This window comes from Pestalotiopsis fici (genome assembly GCF_000516985.1).
Source record: "Pestalotiopsis fici W106-1 unplaced genomic scaffold PFICI_Scf_2, whole genome shotgun sequence".
Taxonomy (NCBI): domain Eukaryota; kingdom Fungi; phylum Ascomycota; class Sordariomycetes; order Amphisphaeriales; family Sporocadaceae; genus Pestalotiopsis; species Pestalotiopsis fici.
Genome location: NW_006917092.1, coordinates 4,039,137 through 4,059,646, shown reverse-complemented (window position 1 = coordinate 4,059,646; position 20,510 = coordinate 4,039,137). Strand labels below are relative to the sequence as shown.

The window sequence follows — 20,510 nt, the reverse complement described above, 5'->3', positions numbered from 1 at the left end:
CATATCGGATCACTTTTTCTTCGAGTGTCCCAGCTGGGTTGGGGAGATTTCCGGCATGAGAACTTGCCGGATCTAGTGACTTCTGATTATATTCCAATTTGGCACGCATCTAGGTGATCAGATGATTTTGCTTCTTCAGGACTACTCATGCCCAAGGTTGGCGCCGAATCAACGTTGCATCGCTCTTTGTTCTTTTGCTCAAAGCGAATCCTTTCATCACTCACGTTGATCTGTACCGTGTACCTTCTCTGAGATGGCTGAGTTGATTGATCTTTCTGCAGTGTCGCCCGACTTTGCCGAAGATATCTCCGAAGCCGATCGATCATGCCCGGTTGCTCGATGGGATGGATGAATAATACTCTCACAAGTCTTCGATATCAGAGCTGGCCACGCGTCCCCGGGCGGATCTTCTACCCCGTTTCTTGTTCTTGTCGCTCTCAACCTTGGAAAAGGAAGAAGAAGAGAGAAAACGACAAGAGTCGGCTACAGTCGCCGTGTTGCAATGGCCAATTCCAATCATGGAGATTAGGAGACAATTGAATCTCTTTCGCAACATGGGGCTCTGATCAAATCCCAACACAGTCATAAATTGAGATCATCGCCCAGGTTTGCCGCCACTTGCGATTATCATAATGGGTCTTTCAACAATCATCACTCCGGCCTCGAGCATGACCCGTCCGTGCTCAATCTGCGCATGTAACTAACAACATTCTTATAATCTTTCTGACACCAAGCCGGTACTTGTGCTGCTGTTAAGCTGCCAAGGCATGCGAGATGAATGCTGCCAGCAAAAGAATCTGCAATATCATGTATACCATGGACCCGGCGTCGGCAGGTCAAAGTGACGGGCACGCGAGACTTTCGACTTTGCAATCAGGTGCTAACCGGGGCTCGGAAGATGATTTCTCTCATGGCAAAGGAACCGCGACACACACGGGCTGGCTGAAATCCACGGTTCCTGGATTTATCTGGGGATGCGTGGCGTTCAGCCGCACCCAATTGCGCCGTGGTGATAAGCGACATTGCAGAAATGTGTCTCTCTCCATTTCGAGTCACACCGTTGGGAGTATGGAAACACGAGACTCTTGGCATGTCACCTGTCGTGTTTTGCTTGCTGGAGCATAAAGTCGAGGCTTGACACTCGCGGTATCGTTGCCGATTCGCTCTTCTCCGAGCTACCGGTTTGCGGTCAAAGAAAGCAAATATGCTACATGCAGAGCGCACCTGTTAAAGAAGTTTAAACGCAGTTCCTGAACATGATCAAATGGATTACATATCATGCAATGCGTCATCCACAGTTCACAAAATAGGTTGAGTACCGCGCGTGGGTTGCGCATGTCTCAAGACTAACGAAATCAAAAATATCCAAGCTGGCTATTCTTAGCTGTGTCACATCACTGTCTGCTTATTCCCGCCAAGCCTGCAATAATTGTCTGTTTCTTACATCCAGGCAAGGGAAGCGAGCAGCTAAAATAGCTTCCGTGTACCAAAGGTCATACGTGAATCAGAACATTCGAGCACTGGCAGCAACGCTTGGCATCAATACCTTTCATCATATTGCAGGACCAGAGCGGCTGCACGAGCCTTTTGGAAAAAGTTGATCTACATTTCGTCCCGGTCTGGAACCAGAGCATGTTCGCTTCGTGGATAAGTCCAATTATCGTTCATCATTATTACCTACTCATGCTTTACATGTTGGCCTTGAGGATCTTGAATGCATCCTCCCGGGCTCCCGCGTATCGCTGCTCAGCTGTCTTCCAGTTGATGACGTTCCAGATATTTTCGACGTAGGCTGCCTTGCCATTGAGATACTGGAGGTAGTAGGCGTGCTCCCACATGTCGACGCCGAAGAGCGGTGTGTCTCCAACCACGACGGCCTCTTGATTGGCGAGGGTGGCGATGCGCAGCTGGCCCGTACCGGCCTCCTTGACCAACCAGCCCCAGCCGCTGCCCTGGATGCCCAGCAGGGCTGCACCGAACGCCTTTTTGAAGCCGTCGAGGCTGCCCCAGGTGTCCTTGATGGCCGCGACCAGCTTGGGCGCCGCGTCGGGCTTGGAGTCGCTCGATGACGACGGGGCCAGGTTCTCCCAAAACAGCGCGTGGTTGATGTGGCCGCCGCCGTTGAAGCGGATCGCGGCGAGCTGGGCGGCCGAGTCCTCGAGCTTACCCTCCGACAGGGCCTTGGCCGAGACTTCTAGTGCCTTGTTGAGGTTTGTAATATAGGTCTGGTGGTGCTTGGAGTGGTGTAGCTCCATGATTTGCTTCGAGATGCTGGGTTCCAAGGCCTATCTCCAGTAGTCAGCCAGGCTCTGATGTGACAGGTGCCGTGTTCTTGTGACTCACATCGTATGCATATGGCAGAGGAGGGAGCTTGTATGTGGGAGACGACATCTTGCTACGCTGGCTTGGTGTCTGGTACTATTCTATTGTTGATTAGCCGAGGCGGTTTGTGTGTGTCGAATGGTGATGAGTCCAGAGAGTGAGTGGGAGTAACGAGGGGTAGGCAGACTTCTGCACACGACGACAGAACTGAAGGGTATCCTTTGGTATTTGAGGGATTTGTAAGGATCTGATCGATGGCATGATACGTCATGTTGGTTTAATCGTGCTGGCCAGGATGCGCCTACCACTGTGCAGCTATTTGCCGTGTCTACTACCTTGATGGCCGAGTTGACCATCAAGGTTCCACCTCCGTAACTGATACATTCTACATGTGTAGCTGCGAAGCACAGATGAATACTGTGGTATAAAGGCAGCATGGCGGCTTCTTTCATGATTGCTGTGTTGTCGCTGTGAATACGCGGTCGGTGCTGAGTGAGTACCTCCCTCAAACCAGCTCAAACTTGCTCATTGCGTTGATTGCGTGACGCTCCACAAGGGATCATCCGCCAAAGGGCTTTTGTGCATTGTCTGACTACACGGCGGGAGTGAAGCAATACTTCATCATAAAAGTAAGGCTCTCTTCCATAAAATACTGCGACTCGTTGCTGAATAAAGCGCCAGACAGCTCTTAAAGCACCGCTTGCTGTATGATAATTACCACCATCGTCGAGACAGTGCCCAAGGTAGCCAATCCTCCTCCGCTTTGACGCCTTACGGTCATTACATACACAATATAAAAATAATCCCTGATATTTCCGGAGAGAGAGAAAAAAAAGGCCCCAACATATCATGTGCTGCAATAGTCCGCGCAGTTCCCAAGGAGGAGCACTAGCAGTCCTAAGCCTTTCACACGATGCATTTGGCAGCCCCATCAGATCCAGAGTCCCCATCATGGCCGGGCGCCTATTATTCCATAATGAATCGGAAAGAGACTCTATATCGGCAGGTCTTGTCTCCTTGATACCAGATCAGAATCTGGGCTCCTCGGCTTTTGGCGATGACTGTATAATTGGCATCCAGTAAGTTGATGTGGCTCCGGTGATGACAAGTCGATTGCTTGCCTACTCTGCATATAAGTCAAATGATATCTCATACTTCTTTTCCGCAGCGAAACCGGAGACTTGACAACCTCGGCCTTCATCAGTCCATTCAAGCACAGGTTTGCCCTTCAGAGGTCACTTGACCATGATGCGGAAAGTTCTTCCAAGATGAAGGCGGCACTACCATTCCCCCTTGCTTTAAGTATTGGCGGAGAAGGGATCATTGGACGAAGAGTCACAATATGGAATCGCAACTCGATTACTCCGTTCGCCGAGGGTATCATTGGGTACAACTAGATTTGCGACCGGCAAACAACCATCTTCACTAATTAATGCATTCGGCTTTGTGGCGAGACATTGATTAGATGGCGGTCACCAAGAGCATCTGGAATGCTACTGCGTGTTTAGCGGTAACGTCCATGGAGGCGAGGCCCAGTCCTTCTTTGTCGGAACAGGGACTGGAATGAAAGCGGTCAATCCGATTGCGGACATGCAACTAAGACAGGTTTTGCTACATCAAGCAAGAACAAAGCATTTTCGGACCCCCAAAATACGGATCTTGTAATGAATGATAATTCCTATTGATTGAAATAATTACTGTTTCTGCCGTATCACATTTTCTTTTCAGTGGTCATTACAGCACCGTTTGGTCTTTACTTCTTGGCCCCTCACCGATTGACCCTGCTCCTTATTCCATCATTTATTCCCATTGCAAGACGTCTTCACTGAGAATGGATGAGCATGGAACCTATTCTAGTGGCAGCTACGACAGAGTGCCAGGCGCTGCACCCCTCAGCATGGAAATGTTTGTCGAGCGAAACGCAAATCTTTCAAGGGCCTACCATGGTTACAAAAAGGCACTGGAGGAAGATGCCGAACATCAATCCAACTCGTGGTACAATAATCTCTACAACACATTGAAACGACCAGCTCCTGGAACTAGCAAGACCAAGACGGCCGGCGTTGGATATATCACTGACGCGGGCAAGGTAAAGTGGGCAGAGCAAAAGAAGAAGGACGACGCGGAAGAAAAAAAGAGAGAGGATGAAGAAATCGAGACTAGAAGGAAGCAAAGGATAGAGAAGAAAAAGAAGGAAAAAGAGGAAAAGAAGAAGGCAAAAGAGGAGAGGAAGAAGAAGGCCGCAGAGGAGAAGAAAAAGAGAAAGGAACAGAAGGAGAAGGAGAGGAAGGAGAAGCAAGCAGCAGGGCAAACAGTAGAAAACGAGGAGGAAGAGGAGGAAGAGGAGGAAGAGGAAGCAGACAATGAGTCGGAGGAGTTGGAGGAGGAGGAAGTGGAAGAGAAGCGGAAGGTTGTGAGGAAAGGGCCCAAGCGAGTAAGGCTTGTACTGCCCGACGAGGAGTAATTCACCATTTTTACATTTGTAATTCACCTTGTTGGAACTGCCAGAAATATAAAATTGAAAATACGGACATGTTTCACCTGGAAATGAATTTGTTTGACTCTCTTCCAAAGCGATGACTCCAGGAGTCTTGAGTCAGTGCATATACCGGTGCTCATCACTATGAATAATGAGATGACTCCAATCTGGATGATGACTCCAACAGTATGTGTTTGTAAGCATCTCTGTCTTGGTATAAAAGACTGAACCATCCTACAACGACCCATACCTCTTCCTCCATCTCTTATTCTCATTCAATCTCTACTGCAAGGATGCACTCCTCGTCATAAGATGCCATTCGGCGCTGTCGACCTTTTTTCCCCAGCCTACGCATACGCTGAGCGTAGCTTTGGTAACCTGCAAGCCACGTTAACTAATACTTACGGCGAACTTTATGCCGATTTGCGCAAATACATTTGTTTTAGCGAGGTTGTTACAGGTATTTTATCTATAAGATCGGTCGCTAACACTTAGTTCACCAATCCTGACGCCGTAGTAACACACTACGAAAATATCAGAGAAACAAATTCACGCACTGCTACTCCCTTCCATACGAGACTGCCTATGTGGACAGTCAACTGGTATTCTTAGGACGTTGACCCGGATATATGATTCCTATTGCCATACCCGGTATCAAGGTGCTCGACACTTGGGGTAGTTGGCTTGTGATCTTCGAGGGCCTCGATGTTTCGCTTATTCCTAAAATCAGTAAGAGTAATACTCTGCCTCAAACATAGACCATCTACACCATGAACATGAAGTTTAAAGTTGTCCAACGCGCGCACGTTTGCGGATCCCGAGACCGAAGACAATGTCAACGTAGAAGCGTCGCACTTGAACCCGAGACGGACAAGCTTTGCCCTTCACTGCAATTTTTGCATCACCGGTGACTATGATCCGGACAAAGATCAGTCACCATTATTGATTTGCCAGTTCAAAAGCGCGTGTTTATGTTTTCATGGATTGGTCGAGAGCAACCGACACCCATGAGTTTGTTTGTCAGTAGATTCACCCTTGTTACTCTCAACTCTTGCTCACGAAGTGCGAAGCATTCAGCTGGCATTCACTTAATTTTTAATCGAATTTGGGAGAGAAATTATATTTAATCAATTCAAGAGAATTACTCTCGTCTTTTTATTTTTTCTCTCCTTTACCGCGACGAAAGCGGGTCAGCAAAGAACTCACGCTCTTCGATGAGCGCAACGTCAATTTCTTGTCCTCCTGACGAGGCGTACTGGCAGCGACGACTCCCTCAAGCTGACTGACTTCTTCGTCATAAGGCCCGCCCTGTTCGCGGTCCCGGGCCGCAACCAAATCCCGAGGTCCTCCGGCCGATGCCGAGTATAAGATGTTGGAGTGCTCTGGCACTCCCACAAAGGGATCGTGGGGCTGCTCCGCTGTCTCGCCGCCCTTGATTCCGCCGCTCTGATCACTGCGCAGAGCGCGCACGATCTCTTCCTCCGTCTCTCCACCGTAGGCCGAGCGGAGCTCCGCTATGGTGAAGCGGGAACAAAGTTTTGCAAAACTCCGTTGAGCGGCCGTACCGGGGCTCGGCACGTCTGGGCGATCCTTGGCCCAATCTTCAGCCCGATCTTCAACCCGATCTTCAGCCTGATCTTCAGACCGATTTGCAGCCTCGGGACTGCAAGGTAGCAGAGCCGGAGCCGTGGCAGACCGCGGCATGCGACTGGTAAGATCCCGGCCGCCGGGCCTCTCCGGATCGTAGGTCCGATTGAAGGCTTCCGCCCCTTCCGGAAACAGGAAGGCTTGCGTGCTTACCGAGGTCGGTGTTGATACGCGAGCTGTTAGGCCGGCGTGGGCAAAGAATTGACGAGGCCGGTGCAAGGCGAGGTCGTAGGGTCGCTGGTTTCGAAAGAAATTGTCACTGGAACTTCTCTCAAGAGCTTTTCTATTCTAGGGAAATTGCTCTGTATTCATTCTGCGACTATTTCCATAAATGCGGCCACCCGAATCTGCGCCATTACCACGTCCACCCGAAATGCCACATGCTCTTCTATCCTCATCTGTGAGGCTCCTATGCTGAACCTCGGTGTGGCCACAGGGCAGGGCCATCGTCGCCGTGCGAATTGTATCTGTGCTGCGGCGGACAGTGGGAATACGCCGGGGAGGCGTAGCTAGATAATAAGTCAGTACACTTGTGAAATACAGTGAATGTAAAGAAAGAAATTAATACTAACGGGCAATAGATCGTCGAGGCGGAGCCTCAGGAGTTCGAGCACTCAGCGGGCTTGATGCAATCTCTTCTTGACGTACAGGTCGAGTGCGCTGTCGCTCAATCTCGTGATCCAGCATCTCGTATAGCTGACGCTGAATATTGTTCTCCGGGGTGTTCTGCTGCTGAGAAACTGCAGTAGCCTGAGGAGTTACAGGACTGTGCTGATCACGGACGAAGGGGGATTGTGGAGTTGCAGGGCGACGATAACGATGACCAGAGATAGTCTGTGGAGTAGGAGGGCCCCTCTTGGGGGTAGTCTCATCTGTCTCTAGAACCTGTGAGAGACGAGTCTGGTCAGGACCACTGGCTGCATTGGCGACGGGCGGGATGTTACTGCGACCAAATTGAGGTCGCCTGGGCACTCTCGAAGAATGAAGGCCAGTGGAAGCAGCGGAATAACCAGGCCCAGCATCGGTAGCTCCAATGCTAGAGGTTCTTGAGTTCACAGCAGGCGGGATAGGCATCGGTACCTGGTGACGCTGTCGGATATAAGGACTGTTTGCATCATATCCGCGGGACAGGTCGTCTTGCAGCGTGGCTGCCTCTGAAGAATGAAGCCATTTTTTGTACGGCAGCGGGTGGTTCGATGTCTCCGCTGCTGCTGCTTTGAGATTGCCAAACGATCTGTTCGAGCTTCGATAAGAGCCACCAGCAAGACTTCCCAGCGAACGTGTCGCGATCTTGCGCAGTCTGGACGGCTCTGCTTGCTCGGGCTGTGGTTGAAGTACTTGTCGAGGCTTCGGCACGTGTCTCGAAATGGTAGGGCCCAGAGGGACTGTCTCTTCTGCCGATAGCTTCTGTTCGGACACCTGAGTCTCTTTGATAACCTCGATACGGCTTTGACTTGGGCGGGGGATATCCGCAGAAGGTCGATTGTACGACGCCTTCTCCGCGCGCTGTGCGAAACTCGGTTGATTCTGTTTGTTGGATGCAGTCGCCATGTCATTAATTGACATGGACGGCCGCAAAGGGCGCATACGGGGAGGGATGGCCGGAATACGAGAGGGAGCGTCTGGAGTGCTCGACTGAAGCTTGACTACCGGTGCGCGAGCAGGAAGCTCCGGGATCAGAGACCTAGAAGGCACTGGACGCGGAGAGTCCTCATGCTGAAGCTGAAAACTCTTTGCTGTTCGCAGGGCAGGACGACGAGGTGTAGATGGTGCAGGGATTGGCAACCCAGAGGACGTACCCGGTGCCGGAATTTGCGAGGCACGCGGCAAGACAGGCAAGTTGCGAGTAGATCCTCGCAAGTCTTGCTCGCTCCGCTGGTGTAGGCGAAGCGGCGCCACGGCTGGCACAAGAGGCATGGGGGGAATCACCTCCTTAGGCAGATTAGGGACCGGGTACGAAGGAGCGGGCGTCGGCGGAGGGTATCTCGGGAGTATAGGCAAATGAGAACGCTGCGACGTGACATTAGGTCTAGGTCGAGGCACTAGAGGAGGTATTGTTACCATGACATGTTGCTCGCCAATTTCACCCATAGTTGGCGACTCAGCACGGGGCATGACCTCTTGTTGGCGAGATTGCCCATTGTCCGTCACTTGCTCATTACGCTGCTTGTTAATGAGCAAGCTGAAAATAGATGAGACCTCGACGTCATCATCGACGTAATCTTCGGTTTGCTGGTTTGTGTCATTGCTTTCGGTTCTCTCCGCTTGATCGGTTTGGTTATCTCTTGCTTCGATGTGAGTGTCAATGCTTGTTTGCTCGTCTGCTACGCTCGTGTTGGATACGTTGACGATGATGCTGTCCTGGTCATTAGAAACGGTGTTGGATTCGTCAGCAATGATGGCGCTTTGTTCATCTGCAATGATGGTACTGTTGTCATCATTGGACACAGTGTTTTCTCCGTCTGCGGTAGTGGTTCTCTGCGAGTCGGCGGTTATGACACTATTGTCTTTGTCAGAAACATCATCGCTTTGCTCAGCTGCAGTAGCATCTTGCAGGTCATTGTCGCCAATAACGTCCTGCTCATCAGCATTATGGCAGCCTTGTTCATCAGCGTCAGGATAACACTGCTCAACAATGACGGTGTCACTCTTCTGTGCGTCAATTTCGATACCCTCTGTGACTTCATCCGTTGTCTCAACCTTTTCTTGGTCAGCAGTCGGAATAATGATTGACTCATTGTTAGCTGAGTCGCTCTGGGATTCCCTGTCGGGCTCATGTGCTGCCAAGACTTCGGGAGGTGACGATAGAGATATCGAACCGGAGGATTCATCGACAGCCGGCACCTCTGGAGCTTCTCCATCGTCTGCGAATATGCTGCTGAAACGGCTTGCTGATAGCTCAAAGTCAAACTCGGGAAGAATGAAGCTGTGGGAAGTATCTTCACCGGACTCTGGCTGTGCATCACCTGAATCTGATTCGCTGCTGAAAGATGTCTCGCCGGGGTCTTCTGTGCGATCCACATCTTCTTTGTCTTCATCATTGTCTTGAACATTGCTTCGGTTGTGATCTTCATGCTGGTCTTGGATCTCATCTGCACCATCGTCGCTCTGCTGACCTTGGTCGTGATCCTCATCTTGTTTACCTTGTATCTTGCTTTCATCGTCTGACGCGACGGCGCAGCCTTCACTATTGGCAAGCATGTCCTTTGAAGCGCTCGATCCCGCGGGAGTAATGTGAAAGATCTTATCCTCCTCGCTGAAATGGACAGACTTGGTTGAAGCACGGCGTCGTTTACTTGGAGATGTCAGTATTTCACCCACTGGAAAAGTGGGCTTCTCAATGATTGAGGACGGGGATTCTTCGACGATTGGAGATGAAGATCTTTCGGCGATTGGTGACAAGGGCTTATCAACCTTAGCCACCATGTCTGCAGAGATTTCTCGAGCGACTGGCATGGCCTGACCTCTGAAAATTGCCTCAGCCATGTTGTTCAGATTGACATCAAGTCCTGGATGAAATTGAACTTGAAAGGTAGCAACGCTGTCAGGGGAATCTCTGGCCATCTCTCTGACAGGTCTACTGATCAATATGTTATCAGGCAACTCTGAAAGACGCAGGCTGACTGTCGCTATACCGCTGCTGGGTAGGTCCTTGTCCATGATGGCCGACAAACGGCTGTGTACCTTGATTGGGTTATTGACATCACGCATGCGCTCACGTGTAGCCCTGGCTGCACGCTGGTGGACTGTCGACTCATTTCCCAGAGGACTGATGGGCGATGATGTGACGGGGCTGGATGGAGATGCTTCAGCACCAGCAGTCTTACTTCGGTGGCGGCCAGCTCGTTTCTTGCCTTTGTCTGTCTTGGACTTGTCTACTGAGTGAACTGAAGTTGTTGGCGAGTGTCCATGATCCGAAACAAAGGACAAGTTTGGTCGACTTTGGTTGGAATGGCCATAGAGACTAATGTTTGAGCGGCTCTCATTGGACTGGCGGAAGAGGCTGAAACTCGGTCGGCTACGATTTGACTGTTGATAAAGGCCACCAGCACGGGTCGTGTTGTCTGGGTCAGAGGAGCCTGAGTTTCTCTCAGTGTTTGTTGGTGTCTGGCTTGGCTGGTCTGTGTACGTGTTGGTTAGATCAGTCAATGAAGGCACCTGTGAATACTTACATGGCTCTTTAAGAAAGCTCTCAGCCTGATTGAGGTACTTGAACCCCGTCATCTTCACAGAAGAGTGTCTTGCTCCACATTGACATGAAATGATTTGTAACTGTGATCCGCTGTGCAAGTCTTGTCAAGATTGTATGATGTCGAGGTTTGCGATAACCAAATGTCGGTGTTCAAGAAAAGCCAAATATGGAATCGACGATCCTATAATGCTTTCTTACTGTCAGAATAAGTCTACTGGTGGGTTCATCGCCGACTGCTGTGAGGTCTTGTAGAAATTGCTTACGCATTTGACGGTCCTGGGTCTTTGCGAAATATTGAAGTTGCGGAAAGGCTCAGATCAGACTATCGAAATGGATCTTGCCAAAAATTTTAATGGTTTGGATTGAAGACCAAGAGACAGTGCCAAATGTCATTCATCAAAGTGCCTCAAGAGAAGGAATCGAGAAGAGCTCTTGGGCGACAAGTTAGCAAAGCTTGAAGGCAAGGACGAATTCGAGAAGCACAGGGTAATGAAAAATACAACAAGCGCGCCGCTTTATCAAGGAGTTGAATCGTAGAAAACACTTACCGATTAATGATCTGACGGTTTGAGCGCGACAAGATAATCAAGTAGCGACGATCTCCAGTCCGAAGCTCTCCATGTAGCTGCGTCGAGGACGTGTTAGCAAACAGGTTTTGGCATGGGAAATGGACTTGTCGCCGTAGCCAAAACAAGTACCTTTTTCTGCTGGATGAAGAATAGAAAGTCGCAATCACTCGAACCCGATTGGAGTGAAGACCCAAGAGCAGGGCAAAGCAGAAGATAGCTGATGGCGGCGGCGAAATCGAATGGTTTGATTCTCGATTTCGAAGATTTGTCGCGGGGTGTGAGTAAACAGCAAGGAAGGAACACGAAATTGTGCCCGGCGTGAAAACAAGGTAACAGGTCGTGAGGAAAGTGAAGAGAGATTTTGTTGAATGCGGAAGCGAACAACAATGGATTTGAGGAATGCGACCGCAAAGGTCGAGAGAAACTTGTCGTTGATGGCCCTCAAGTTTTGCAATGGAAGGAAGGAAATGAAAAAAGGATGATGGGATTGAAGAGTGTTGTTCTGGCCACGAAGAGAAAGTTGCTGTGCTCGTTTACAGCTTAGGAAGATATCTGCCTGAGCAAGGCGGGCCTCGCGGGGGTTTCTCTGTTTGAAAACAATCCAGCTGTAGATCATAGCAGGAGACAGTTGGGCGAGATGCGATTGTTGCGAGGCGTCACTTGGACAACAATCGCCAGCAGGAACGCGAACATCAAGGCAGAACGACGCGGCGTGCAAACGACAGGGCATAATCACACGGAAAAGCACAAAAACACCGAAACAATCAACCTTGATGGCTTTTCACGACTGATTTTATTTCTCATTCATTCAGTCGCGTACTATCAAGAGCAACTTGTATTGCTGATCTCAGTGATTTCATTCCACCACACTGCACGCAGTAGAGAGATGAACGCATCTGCACATTGTTCACGATACTTATTGTGATTACTAGACTAAAATTGAATGGAAGAGAGAATCGAGCGTAATTTTCTCTCGAAGAAAGCCAGTTACATAGTGAAATAACATAATTGTTGCGGCCAACCTTGAAAATCAATGGGCAGTCTACAGACAGGCGCAAGTATGTTGTTGCACAGAAGTAAATGCTGCGATACTGTCTTGAGGCTTCTAGAGCACGCCACAGAGAAACTTGGAAATGTGGGTTCTACACTCTGCACACTACATGTCCCTAATATTGCCGTGTACTCTTCCATCTGTTGCTTATTATTGGCGGAATGTCGCGTGGATGCATTCCAATACTACGTGCACCTGGTTTGGTCCTTTGCAATTGTCATGTAGAGTCACAAATATTGTGAAATGGATTTTGAAGATTTGACCACTCATACGCTGGGCTTGCCACAGATTTGACAAAGCAATGCAATACTGCACATTGTTATAGACTTGTCGGTCAGTATAAGTGTGGAAAAAACAACCAATGAGCGGAAAGTCGATGACTAGAAGAGCAACAAGGAATAATGTCACGGGCCATTTAGAGCTGCCAGCTGGCAGGTTCTCGGCAATTGTCGCCAAGCCAGCATTTGGCCAGCTGGAAAGCCAAGAGCGCGCCAGCCACGCCAAGCCGAACCCGTCGTCGTAATTCATAGGATCGGTTGGATCCCTTTGTGGCTTGGTCGCGCCGAAAGAGGGCACCGCTGGAAATTTGGGCAAGGGGCGGCGGCCTCCTGACAAAACACGTATCAGTCTCTCTCTTTTTTTCTCAAAGATCAATTTCAGTATCTCTCAAAACAGATAAAGGAACAGTAGAGAAAAGGTGCCCTTCCACCCCCCAAAAGCTTCAACCCAAAAAAGAGCCACAGATGAGCAATTGCAGCACGTGATTCGAGCATGCTGCTGGCGATCAAGGGGAGTCGGCCGGGGGCCTCCAGAGTTGGGGGCCCGTTGATTCGCCGTTGGACGCGACACGGCTCAGGCTGGCCCCAGCCCTACTACCACATGCCGGTTAGCCGGTCAGCAGCCAGAACACCACAGCAGCGCCGTCATTTCTCGCCTACGACGGCATCTCGCCAGTATGAGCAGCCGCACCCAGACTCGGGAGCCGGCAACGGTGGTGGCGCCGGCCAGGGAAAAGCCGGCGGCACCAATGGCGGTACCAATTCGGATCCGTCGCTCCTGGCCCGGATGCTCGAGTCTGCCGCCACCACCCTAGCCTCCGTCTTGGTCTTGGGCGCTGGGTTCGCCGCCGCCGGATACGTTTACCACAAATTCTACAAGGCTCTGCAGCTCAAGAAGATTGAAAATGCCTTCAAGCCCGGCGATCCGGTGCTCGTGCTCGCTGCCGTCGCCAAGTCACTCCCCGACGAGGATGATTCGGACCATTGGATCCAGCGCGCCGAACAATCCAAGATTGATGCCATTGTGACTGGACATTCCAAGGGACATTACCACCTCATCATGGGCGAAAAGGGCAGCGGCAAGAGCTCCATGCTCCTCGAGGCCATGCGCAAGATTGACGGCGATGGCTGTGCCATGTTTGAGGCGCATGCCGATCTCGAGATATTCCGGATCCGCTTGGGAAAGGCGCTCGACTACGAGTTTCGTAAGTACATTTTCAAGTTTTGAATGCCTGAACATGATCAATCTCGAATTGAGCTGTCATGATGCTGTGCAGCACAGTCTCATGTGGAGCGTTGATTATCATTATATTATCCCACCCGGCCCACTTTGTGTACTGTGGAACTACTCGGCAACATGGCACTTTTGAGATCAGATCTGACACATTGGGCGCTTGCGAAGCGCCGCATTTGTGGTTGTGTCCAGTCCTTGATTCAATGTCTTGTCTGGGCGGAACATTTTGTCTCGTTGTCATCCTTGCGGCTGAATCAAGGGCAATCAACAGACAGGGTGCAAGGATGATGCCAATTGCACAAGCCACATGGGGCAATATCTCTTGTCGCTCACTGCACCAATATCCAGCTGTCTGAATAGCATAGATCTTCTATCATTCCACCTTCTAACTGACATGTGCAGACGAGGACTATATTGGAGGCTATTTCAGTGAGCGAGGGCCAAGAGACACTACCGCGTTGCTCGACATTGAGCGAGCATTGAATAAACTTGAAAAGGTGGCTTTGAAGAATCGTGCAGATAGGGGGAAGCCCTTGGTCATCATTGTCAACCAATGCCACCTGATTCGAGACGACGAAGATGGCAAGGACTTGCTGGAACTCTTGCAACAGAGAGCTGAGCAGTGGGCTGCCTCCAACTTGGTCACCATGGTCTTTAATTCGGATGACTACTGGGTATACGAGCGGTTCAAGCAGCTGGCCACGCGAATGGAGGTTTTGGCCGTACATGACTTGCCAAAATCTCAAGCATTGACGGCCCTGAAGAGATACCGCCAGCGTTATTTCCAGGAGGATGTGCCCAAGGCCGACCTTGAAAAGGTTTATGATCTTGTCGGCGGCAGACTATCCTTTTTGAATCGTGTGGCCAAATCCGCTAACATGATCAAGACGTGTGATCAGATCAAGGAGATTGAAAAGACGTGGTTCCTCAACCAGTGCTGGATTCTTGGCAGTGAAATGGACGACGATGTGATGGACCAGCAGAAGTGGGCTGTAAGTCTTGATTTTTAATTCATGTCCCAGAAGATTCCAATCTACCGAGTTCCATGGGCATATACTGACTCGAAAGTAGGCGGCAGCAATGGTGCTTGCGCTGGCTCTCGTCGACAAGGAGGAAGAGATGGACCATACCTACGATGCTGTGACCGGACATGTCCTACCAACGTATCCCATGCACATTGCACAACAGATCATGACGCGAGCCGACTTCATAAGAGATCTCGACCGCCTCAATCTATTCACGATTACGAGCACCGCTCAAGTACGAGCTAGTTCGGTGCCCATGCATCGCGCATTCCGGGAGATTTGCGCCGAACCTGGATTTCGCCAGTTCCTCGAGGATACAAACGAGCGCATTGCTGCTATCGAGTCTCTCGGACGTACCAGAGAACTCGTGGCAAAGGATCTTGTTCTGGGAGGAAAGTATGAGATTTCCAAAGGATGGTCAGGCAAGATCAATGTGGTACTCAAGGAGCAAGAAGAGAAGAAGGAAGATGGCAATGACGACTAAATATTGTCCAAATGCCTGTCCTGGGCGGGGCAATACGATCAGCAGAGGATTGGTGTCACTGCTCATCGTTGTGCACGCCAACATGGTCTATTCGCATATGGCAAGCAGCTTCCTGACGTTGAGACATGCGAGGAAGACTGGCACTGGAAATGATTGTATCATATTATGATTGTGGAGCTGTAAGAGTAGATGTACATTAGACCGAGAATAGGTGGCAACGCCGTGGCAAGGCAGGAAGCGGATACGTCCGGGGCCAGGACCGGGGTTTGGCCCATCTGTCATGGACTGACAATATTTCCTTTTGTCCTTGAATACATGCCAACAATCTGGGCTAGTAATTCTGTATAGTACATTGTTGTACATGGACGGCTTCTATAATTGCTTCCAGATGACAATTCAAAAGGTTTCACGAGCCTGGAAATATAGTAGGAAAGTTGAGAAAAAATAAATAAAGAATTAACGGTTTCGAAATTGCAGCATCGAAATTCAACTCGTATGTTATCAAATGATCGAATGTGAGAGGGTGCATTCTGATTGATATAAGCGAACATGATGGCGAATAGTGATTGCTTGGGACCACGATACCCTGCACCTGCAGCAAGGGTTGCATTCAAGTATCGAATGATCTTACTCGTGCATAGCAAGAGGGCATAGGCTTGAGAAACTGCTCAATTATGCGAGCATAACAGGTGTTAAGAGCCAAACGAAATTTTCAGCTGGTGATGACATGCTCAAGTTTTCATTCTTCAACACAACGTTACTGGCGGGCCGGCCCGTTGTCATACAATTGGTGAATGGAAAATAGTCCATTCATGTGTAGGTTCGCTCCGGAAGATGAGCACGGAAAAATACCATATTACGCATGGAATTCATATACTATTGACTAGATCTAGATACTAGTTACCGTGCTAGTGATCCCAGTCTATCAGCCAATATAGATAAAGAATTCAAGATACAGCCCGTGACCAATACGATTGACTGACAATATGACAATAAAATTCGGTCGAGGGCCACTGAAAAGGAACTCGCATGCGAGGTGGTCCTGGTGGTTCGGTGACGGCGCACTCCGCTTGGTGCTCAGTGGCCTCGGGAATGCGTGAAAAATTTCAAATCGGACCGCTTTGGGGCAATTCTCTTAGTCAAGCACAGCGCACAATTGGCCAGCGGCCTGGAAATAGTGGGTGCGGCTCCCCAAGAGGCTCCGTTTTTAGCCGTTGGAGCGAACAGAGCCGCGCTGCTGCAAGGGGCCTCGTCTTTTTTGGTGAGATTCCCAGTGGTTTTTGGTCCTGTCTGGCTTAACGATCTGCCACTGTCGACTTGCTGGTGCCAAGATAGTACGGAACTTCTTTACTGCTAACGGACCTCTGGAACTAACAGAGAGGAAAAAAAAATCTTGCCCACTACCGGAGCTACCAACCGTCTAGCACAAACCGCAGCACAATTGCCCATTTCCTTGAAACCATGGCCACCGCGAAAGAAAATTTTCGTAATGGCAACGTCTGGAATGGAGCCCTCCAGAACGCCGGAGCTGATGTGGGTAACATGATGGAAGGTAGGTAATGCGCGCGTCGAGTCACCAAAAGCAGATGGGATGTGCTCGTCGTCGGAGCTTAAAAAGCTTTTCGGCGCGCTGCTTCTTGAGCTCCTGAGCTCTCGACGTGTTGTTCTGATATGTTGTATTGACTCAAGACAAAACTCTACTTGCGTGGACGACAAGCAGCATTTGTTGCGGACTTGGGCACATCGTGACAGTCAGTCAGCTTATTGTTGAGACTCACTCACGACCTTGCCTTTTTTCCCCCCTCCCCAAGGACCCGTCCACCGACCCAGAAAGGGATAATAAAAGAGATAAATCAGAAACCAGATATCCGCTGCAATGGAGAACACGACGGAAAAGTCGACTGGTCTCGAGATCAAGCCGGCACACGACAACACCGACTCGTCGCTCAACGGCTCCAAGCACGATGTCGAGGCCGCCGACACCCAACTGAAGCGCAGCCTTTCGGCTCACCACCTGCAGTTCCTCGCCATCGGAGGCACGATAGGCACCGGTCTGTTCCTGGGCAGTGGTACCGCCCTCGCGACCGCCGGCCCTGTCAGCACCCTCATTGCCTTTATCTTTGTCGGCACCATTGTCTACTCCGTCATGGTCTCCCTCGGCGAAATGGCCACCTTCATCCCTGTGCCCGGCTCCTTCACCGTCTACGCCTCCCGCTTCGTCGACCCGTCTCTGGGTTTTGCCATGGGCTGGATCTACTGGTTCAGTTGGGCCATGACGTTTGCCGTCGAGCTGACAGCTGCCGGTATCATTATTCAGTATTGGGACGCTAGTTTGAATATTGGAATCTTTATTGCCGTCTTCTGGGTTGTTTTCACCGCCATTAACCTGCTGCCCGTCAGATGGTTTGGTGAGATTGAAATGTACCTCTCCAGTATCAAAGTCATTACCATTATTGGCTTTGTCATTTTTGCTATTTGCATCGATGCCGGCGCTGGAAAAGAGGGCTACGTTGGTTTCCACAACTGGGTGCACCCGGGAGCCTTTGCAGGATCCATGGTCACTGGCCCGGTGGCCAAGTTTGTCGGCTTCTGGTCCGTCCTGGTCACGGCCGGATTCAGCTACCAGGGTGCAGAGCTCGTTGGTGTGGGAGCCGGCGAGACGGCCGATCCGGTCAAGGCAGTTCCTTCGGCCATTCGCTGGACCTTTTGGGGCATTCTCAGCCTGTTTGTCTCCACCATCTTCTTCATTGGCCTGCTGGTGCCGTACGACAATGACGCCCTGACGACGGGCACGGATAACGCCTCGTCATCGCCCTTGGTCATTGCCTGCAACCTGGCCGGCGTCTCGGTTCTACCCGACATCATCAATGCCGTTCTCCTGACAGCCGTCCTCTCGGCCGCCCAGTCCAACGTCTACTCGGGCAGCCGCATCCTGGTCGCCCTCGCCGATGAGAAGCACATTCCCAAGTGGATGACCAAGACCAACAAGCACGGCACTCCCTACATTGCTGTCATGTGCACCTCGACATTTGGTCTGCTGGCCTTCCTCAACCTGTCCGACGATGGCAGCGAGGCTTTTGACTGGTTCATGAACATTACCTCGATTGCCGGTTTCATCACCTGGTCGTGCATCAGCATCTGCCACCTGCGATTCATGAAGGCGGCCAAGTTCCAGGGCATCCCGCGCAGCCAGCTGCCTTACCGGGCGCCCATTGAGCCCTACCTGGCGTGGTACGGACTCTTCTTTTGCGTGCTCATCCTGCTGACCAACGGCTTCACTGTCTTTATTGAGTGGGACACGAGTGATTTCTTCACAGCCTACGTCAGTCTGATTCTGTTCGTAGTGCTCTATGCCGGCCACAAGCTCATTTACAGGACAAGCTTTGTCAAGTTGGCCGACGTGGACCTGGTCCGGGGCCGTATGGACCTCTGAGATGACGACGATGAGATGAGATAGATGACCAACACCCCGCGTCTAGTGTAATTCTTGTATATTTTTGATTTGATGAAAGAAAGAAAAACATGTCTTGGAATTTGAAATTCCGTGCATATAGCTCCAAAGTGTAAAATATAACCAAATTAATTGATGATTCACCCACGTAGTACAAAAAAAAAAGTGCCTCACCTAGTAAACTCTATGCCCGGCACATTTGGCGCCGTTGACACGTGCGCAATGCACACCATCCCATCCGCTTTTGCTGGAGATCCCCGCGGCCGCTTCTGCTCGGGTCTGGTGGATATCTCAAGTGTGTGGAGTGATTCGACCGTGCGGGTGACAGTTGTTACTCCTCCCCCTTGCAGACAAGGCTCCAGTGTATACTCCAGTACGGAATAGATTCCAGTGGCAATTATGGTGAGTTGTCATAGTAGGGGCCGTTTTTCTCTTGCTGAATTTTTGACGTATTTGGTAGGTATACACTGTCAAAGCAAAAAAAAAAAAAAAAAAAAAAAAAAAACCTTAGGACTAATCATGCCCAGACGTGGCTGTTCCCGTGGTTGCGTTTCCAAATTTCCGGTCTTGTTACTGTGACCAAATCTTAAAACACACGATCATGTCGGCAGGGAAATTGATGTATACACTGCAATGAAATGCGTGTAAATGAGTCAAAAGTGTAAAAATGTGTAAATAAATAAAAGCATGTTATTTGTGGTATCTTTGTGTGCGGATGCTAATATGCATCCTTTCCCCCGCCCTGGCTCCTCCCCCCGTCCAACGCCGTATGTATGTATGTTGAAACTCAATGAAGAGCTGTTGTATTTCTATGCCCTGTATGTATGTATGTATGGGTATGCACATGATTGCTCACTTCCTTATGTAGCGCCCTATTAATTTCAACAGTAAAGGAGGAAATTTGTCGTCAAAATCATGATTCGTCGTAAAATTGCGAGTATAATTGTGTGACTCGTATTTTTTTGTTTGTGGTGATTGTTTGTGCTTTTTCGTGTTTTTTAAGGTGTATATGGTGGAAATTGGCGGCTAAAATGTCCTTGTCTTAGACAACCTCTTTCATGGAAGCGTGCTTTGCCATGAGGTCGGAACTCTGTCTGGATCCCCTCGGCGATGCCACGGGAGAGTTGGCCGGTGATTCTATGGGGGAGTTTGCCCAGTCCGTCTCAACCGAGCCTCTCGGGGGGTATGGGTATTTCTCCGACGGCCACAGTTGCTGCTGCTCCTTGGACTTGTTTGTTCGCCACCTCGAGGGGATTAGGCGTGGGATAAAGGTGTTCCAGCCCAGGGCGAGGGTGAGAATTCCACCGCCGAGGACGATGACCAGAACAATGACAACCACAACAGTGGTGATTAAGCTGCTCATTTTGACGGGTTTAGAAGAGACGACCAGAGTATGTGTGTGCCTTCTTGTTGGTTATGGTGGTGGAGAGGTTGGCTGGCGTGTATGCTGATTGGCTACTCTATAGTGGTAGTAGTTGTGGTAGTAGTGTATGATCGAGGGTTGAATAAGCGACTGGTGAGTAACTGGCCGTGATGCAGCACTGTGACAAGACGTGACGAACGACGTTGCAACGAGCGGTCCTGGGTGGTGGTTTATAAAATAGACAGCCGAAAGAAAGCAGACAGATAGACAAACAGAAACACCACTTGATGATTGAACCCTTTAATAAACTAAGGTTAGGACCCTGAAAAAAAAAAGTTGTCGGATCTCACGGGAGGGCGGTCTGTCAATTATACCCAAGTCATGTAACTTTCCGAGAGACCGCCATTGGTACCTC

General features: G+C 50.1%; 6 protein-coding genes across 6 annotated transcripts; 3 read left to right on the top strand and 3 right to left on the bottom strand.

The window, feature by feature from the left end:
• Positions 1-1,688: 1,688 nt before the first annotated feature.
• On the bottom strand, positions 1,689-2,391 carry PFICI_03415 (Superoxide dismutase; the record flags this gene model as incomplete). The annotated part of the gene is made up of 2 exons (XM_007831996.1): positions 1,689-2,285; positions 2,344-2,391. 2 exons carry the CDS (start codon positions 2,389-2,391, stop codon positions 1,689-1,691), a joined length of 645 nt encoding a protein of 214 aa, XP_007830187.1.
• A 1,762-nt stretch (positions 2,392-4,153) lies between these two features.
• PFICI_03414 (uncharacterized protein) lies at positions 4,154-4,786 on the top strand (the record flags this gene model as incomplete). Its single annotated transcript, XM_007831995.1, has 1 exon — positions 4,154-4,786. The coding sequence occupies one exon, from the start codon at positions 4,154-4,156 to the stop codon at positions 4,784-4,786; it is 633 nt and encodes a 210-aa protein (XP_007830186.1).
• Positions 4,787-5,956: 1,170 nt separating this feature from the next.
• On the bottom strand, positions 5,957-10,672 carry PFICI_03413 (uncharacterized protein; the record flags this gene model as incomplete). Its single annotated transcript, XM_007831994.1, has 4 exons — positions 5,957-6,726; positions 6,808-6,957; positions 7,021-10,569; positions 10,621-10,672. 4 exons carry the CDS (start codon positions 10,670-10,672, stop codon positions 5,957-5,959), a joined length of 4,521 nt encoding a protein of 1,506 aa, XP_007830185.1.
• Positions 10,673-13,139: 2,467 nt separating this feature from the next.
• Positions 13,140-15,281, top strand: PFICI_03412 (uncharacterized protein; the record flags this gene model as incomplete). Its single annotated transcript, XM_007831993.1, has 3 exons — positions 13,140-13,743; positions 14,175-14,764; positions 14,844-15,281. The coding sequence occupies 3 exons, from the start codon at positions 13,140-13,142 to the stop codon at positions 15,279-15,281; spliced, it is 1,632 nt and encodes a 543-aa protein (XP_007830184.1).
• Positions 15,282-17,157: 1,876 nt separating this feature from the next.
• On the top strand, positions 17,158-18,714 carry PFICI_03411 (uncharacterized protein; the record flags this gene model as incomplete). The annotated part of the gene is made up of 1 exon (XM_007831992.1): positions 17,158-18,714. The coding sequence occupies one exon, from the start codon at positions 17,158-17,160 to the stop codon at positions 18,712-18,714; it is 1,557 nt and encodes a 518-aa protein (XP_007830183.1).
• Positions 18,715-19,774: 1,060 nt separating this feature from the next.
• Positions 19,775-20,095, bottom strand: PFICI_03410 (uncharacterized protein; the record flags this gene model as incomplete). The annotated part of the gene is made up of 1 exon (XM_007831991.1): positions 19,775-20,095. One exon carries the CDS (start codon positions 20,093-20,095, stop codon positions 19,775-19,777), a length of 321 nt encoding a protein of 106 aa, XP_007830182.1.
• Positions 20,096-20,510: the final 415 nt, after the last annotated feature.